The sequence below is a fragment of the Mandrillus leucophaeus genome, unplaced genomic scaffold (assembly GCF_000951045.1).
Source record: "Mandrillus leucophaeus isolate KB7577 unplaced genomic scaffold, Mleu.le_1.0 Scaffold105, whole genome shotgun sequence".
In the NCBI taxonomy this organism is placed as follows: Eukaryota; Metazoa; Chordata; class Mammalia; order Primates; family Cercopithecidae; genus Mandrillus; species Mandrillus leucophaeus.
This window is the reverse complement of record NW_012098654.1, coordinates 3408883-3413924: the sequence shown is the minus strand read 5'-3', so window position 1 is coordinate 3413924 and position 5042 is coordinate 3408883. Positions and strand designations below refer to the sequence as shown.

The 5042-nt window shown below is 42.0% G+C and overlaps 1 protein-coding gene across 2 annotated transcripts in view; it reads left to right on the top strand.

The window, feature by feature from the left end:
• The window catches only part of RERE (arginine-glutamic acid dipeptide (RE) repeats), a 542692-nt gene that overhangs the window by 196915 nt on the left and 340735 nt on the right, over positions 1–5042 (top strand). For both annotated transcript variants that reach the window (XM_011981501.1, XM_011981508.1), the window contains one exon: positions 754–1222. In XM_011981501.1, the coding sequence (XP_011836891.1) occupies positions 898–1222 (325 nt within the window). In that variant the 5' untranslated portion in view covers positions 754–897. The remainder of the gene's footprint in view (positions 1–753; positions 1223–5042) is intronic.

Below are 5042 nucleotides of genomic sequence, written 5' to 3'. Positions count from 1 at the left end.
AACAGTAGGATGATAAGATGTGTAAAATGTAGCTGAAGGTGGAAAAATCTTGCTCTGAAGCTCTCACTTTCATTTGAGTTAAATATTATTTTTATTCTTGAAGGAAGTTCTGGGAGTTTGTAGAAGTAGCCAGAAAATATGTTTAGAATATAGTGTCCTATGAGAGATCCTGAGACATTTTTGACAGCGCTACAAACTAGTACTCTTTTTTCAGGTGGAAATATTTTATTTTATGGTGGAGATGGGATCTTACTTTGTTGCCAAGGTTGGTCTTGAATTCCTGACTTCAAGCAGTCCTTCTGGCTTGGCATCCCAAAGTGCTGGGATTACAGGCATGAGCCACAGTGCCTGGCCTGGAAATAATTTTTACTACAGATTCTTTTCTCTTTAAATTAATATTATGGGTTATGAAGCTCCTTTTGTATGATAATACCCATTATATGTTGTCTACCAGGGTATCGCTTTGCTTTTTCTTTCAGAAGGAGAAAACATGTAAGGTAGAGGAAGTATGGTTTACTCTGATACATTCAGACGGTTTTTATTATTGGCGTGGTAGAAAACCGCAAACCATTTGCTGAGACCGAAAACTGCATATTTAAAATTTTAACACTTATCTTAATTTTTCTCCTGTGGCTTGTGTGAAGTTTTTAGGTGTAAAGCATGAATAAGTAAGAGATTCATTTAACAAAACATTATTTTAGGAAAGAAATATGGAAAAACGTTAAAGTAAAACCATTCTTTTTTCTCTCCTAGCATTTTTGAAACGTTGGGGTTGTTGGAGTGGTTGGATTTTCCCTGGAATTGAGTGAGAAATTCAGAAGACTGAAGCCCAGGCTTACTGTCTACCTTTCACGGAGGCCTAGCCGTGAGAGGACAGAAGAAGGCACGTGGCGAATCATGACAGCGGACAAAGACAAAGACAAAGAGAAAGAGAAGGACCGGGACCGAGACCGGGACCGAGAGAGAGAGAAAAGAGACAAAGCAAGAGAGAGTGAGAATTCAAGGCCACGCCGGAGCTGTACCTTGGAAGGAGGAGCCAAGAATTACGCTGAGAGTGATCACAGTGAAGACGAGGACAATGACAACAATAGTGCCACCGCAGAGGAGTCCACGAAGAAGAACAAGAAGAAACCACCGAAAAAAAAGTCCCGTTATGAAAGGACAGATACCGGCGAGATAACATCCTACATCACTGAAGACGATGTTGTCTACAGACCAGGAGGTAAGGAGTGCTACGTTTGGGTCTTGCCAGTGTTTGCAGTGGGGGAGTGATCTTAGCATTATGGTGAAATAAATACGCTTTGTACACTTTAAGGAAGGCTTGGAATCCAGAAGAGTAGAAAACTTAATTTGGTAAACATGTGACCCACTTTTGGTCAGTTAGGTTTACCCACTTCTTGCTTGTGTCTGCCTTAATTTGGTCTTGTGTCCTGGTTTATGCATTCATGAGTTCTTTCCTTATTTTCCTATGCTGCTTGTTCTCTAACTTGACCATCTGCTTAGTATTTTTTTGTCTTTTGAATTCATCCTTGCTTTTTAATCTTCAATCATAAATTAGACTGTGGTGACCCTGCAGAATTGACTGCTTGGTGGAGCCAAGTAAACCTTAAGATTCTTGGAAGCAGGAAATTTTACCTTGGGACAGGATCGACCAGACTCTAGAGAGGTACTTTTTAAAAATGGCCTTTAGAAGGCTGGGCGTGGTGGCTCACACCTGCAATTCTAGCATGTTGGGAGACTGAGGCGGGTGGATGACCCGAGGTCAGGAGTTCGAGACCAGCCTGACCAACATGATGAAACCTTGTCTCTACTAAAAATACAAAAATTAGCTGGGCTCAGTGGTGTGCACCTCTAATCCCAGCTACTTGGGAGGCTGAGACAGGAGAATTGCTTGAACTCAGGAGGCAGAGGTTGCAGTGAGCCAAGATCATGCCACTGCACTCCAGCCTGGGCGACAGAGCGAGTCTCTGTCTCCAAAAAAAAAAAAAAAAAGCCTGAAGATCAGAGGTTTATTGCTCCTTCTAACTTCCTTTTCCAAAAATTTGAGCTTCAGGCTCTCTAATCAACGATAATAGAAGAAGTCATCTTACCTGCTTGGTTTTCCAGAAAATGTATTATGGTCATGCCAGTGTATTGTTGGCTTATAGCGTTGTTCAAAAAAAGACTCAACTTTTAGTTGAGATCAGGGAAACAAGTGAGTCAAAACCTACTGAATACTAGCAAAGCCTTTCCTTTTCATTTGATGTATTGTGTGTATTAAAACACCTTTTTTAGGCTGGGCACAGTGTAATCCCACCACTTTGGGAGGCCGAGACAGAAGGGTTGCTTGAGCCCAGGACTTCAAGACCAGCCTGGGCAACACAGTGAGACCCCATCTCTAAAAAAAATTCTTACAAATTAGCTGGGCGTGGTGGCACACACTTGTAGTCCCAGCTACTCAGGAGGCTGAGGCAGGAGGATTGCTTGAGTCTGGGAGGTCAAGGCTATAGTGAGCCATGATTGCATCACTGCATTCTAGCCTGGGTGACATAGTAAGACCCTGTCTCAAAAAAAAGAAGATACTTTTCTTACAGAAGCCAGTAAAACCTAGGTGAAATCATTTTGTTTGAGTTGCTTTTACTGTTGAAGAGTGACATGAATTTCGTATGAGATGTAATTAGCAGATTAAAGCTGCCCATTTTTATGTTTTGCTGAGAAAGAGATTAAAATACTTCACTGTGTTACGTCCATAATCTGGAACAATCATTTTACTGAGGAATGCTGTTACTGTTCTGAACTTCACATCAAGTTCCAGATTTTCATTCTCCCACATAGGAGTTTTTTAAATTTCAAAAGATGTCAGTGGGGCTGAGCGCGGTGGCTCAGGACTGTAATCCCAGCACTTTGAGATGCTGAGACAGGAGGATTGCTTGAGCAATGTGGAGACCAGCCTGGACAACATAGTGAGACTGTTATCTCTACAAAACAGCAAAATATTAGCTGGGAGTGTGATGAGCCTGTAGTCCCAGCTACTCAGGAGGCTGAGGTAGGAGAATCTCTTGAGCTCAGGAGGGCAAGGCTGCAGTAAGCCCCGTTCACATCATAGCACTCCAGCCTGTGCAGCAGAGCAAAACCCTGTCTCCAGCCGCCCTCTCCCCCAACTCCACCAAAAAAAAAAAAAAAAAAGTCAGTGTTAGAACTTAATACAGACAAATTTGTATTCACAACTACAATTTCTTGGTTGAAGATTAACTGAGACGGTGTTTGTGTGATATAAATTTATCAGAGTGGAGGTTTTAGAGCAGTTAGAAATCTGCTGTAAGGATTAAATGATGTGTGTGGGGGTTACAGTACTGTCTGTATTTATATTTGATTTAGACTCAGCTATTAGGCAATAAGAATTTCTTAGTGACTGAAGAATCTCTCCGAGTTACCACAGATTGCTTGTTTGGGGCATACGCACAGCTAAATCACGGGAAAGGAGCAGAATGTGTTAACCCTGTTAGATATAGATTACATTATGATAACTTCAGTATAAGGGAAGATTGATTTATTATCCTTTCTCTTGATAACAATTTAATTGTGGTAATGAAGTTTGGATCATTGTCAAAAGGCAGGCTGCTTTGTGCAGTATTGAATGCTAAACAACCTTTCTCAACATTTACAATATATGGAATGTTACTCTGGTGTCAGTGGGGACATTTCACCAAAAATAGTAGTCAAATATGTGTGGAAAATGCTGCCTGTACAGTCTGAGAGAGTCAGAATTAGTGACTCTTAGAAGCCCCACAGTTTAGGAAACCTCTTTAACATGAAAAATACCTGCTATTTTTCCCATTTATGGGACTGTGGCACCATGTTTCTGCTGAATATCTTCCTAAAAATACAAATCAACCAAAAACAGTCTTGGATCTGGGCACAGTGGCATGTACTTGTAGTCTCAGCTACTTGTGAGACTGAAGTGGGAGGATCTCTTGAGCACAGGAGGTCAAGGCTGCAGTGCTCTATGACTGTAGTGAAATTTTTACAAATTAGCTGCGTGTGGTGAACTATGATTATAGGAAGTCCTCCTGATATGGTTTGGCTCTGTGTCCACACCAAATGTCACCTTGAATTGTAGTAATCCCCACATGTCAAGGTCAGGACCAGGTAGAGATAATTGAATCATAGGGGCAGTTTACCCATCATGTTGTTGTGATAGTGAGTGTGTTCTCACGGGATCTGATGGTTTTGTAAGGGGCCTTTCCACCTTTGCTCAGCACTTCTCTCTCTTGTGGTCATGTGAGAAGGATGTGTTTGTTTCCCTTTCCACCATAATTGTAAGCTTCCTAAGGCCTCCCCAGCCCTGTGGAACTGTGAGTCAATTAAACCTCTGTCCTTTATAAATAACCCAGTCTGAGGCAGTTCTTTATAGCAGCGTGAGAACGGACTAATACACCTCCCTTCTTGAGTCTGGAAGAATATGTGTAGGGAGATTGCTAAGGACTTATTTACAGAATGGTTCTTAAAGTGCTTGAGCAAGAACTATGTATTTATGGAGGCTGATAGTGTTTCAGTGAATCTGAAAACCTCTGTAAAATGTGAAAAAGGTATGCTCTCTCTGAAAGCTGAGTGTGTTATGAAGGCTCTATAAAGGCCACACGTGGTTTGGAAGATTTCCATGGCACCCAGAGCAAAACAGCTTCACCTGAGGCACCCTTTTGCTTGAGTGGGGGCTGTGCCTTTGCATCCTGCCGGGTCCAGTGGATGTTTGACTATTTGGTAAGGAGACTGTCTTGGACCTTCTCAGTGGTTTCTTTTCTTTTTGGTAATGGATTTGAAGCTAACTGAGTTGGCTGCCTTCTCCAAACAGCTTTTTCTCTAAATGGGTATTTGTTAAATATTGTCTGTTCTTTAGGGTTTCTTAAACTGAAGAATCAGAAGTAGGGTGCTGGGCCAGGCAAGGTGGCTCACACCTGTCATCCCAGCACTTTTGAGAGTCTGAGGTGGGAGGATCACTTGAGGCCAGGGGTTTAAGGCTGCAGTGAATTACATGCCATTGTATTACAGCCTGGGTGACAGAG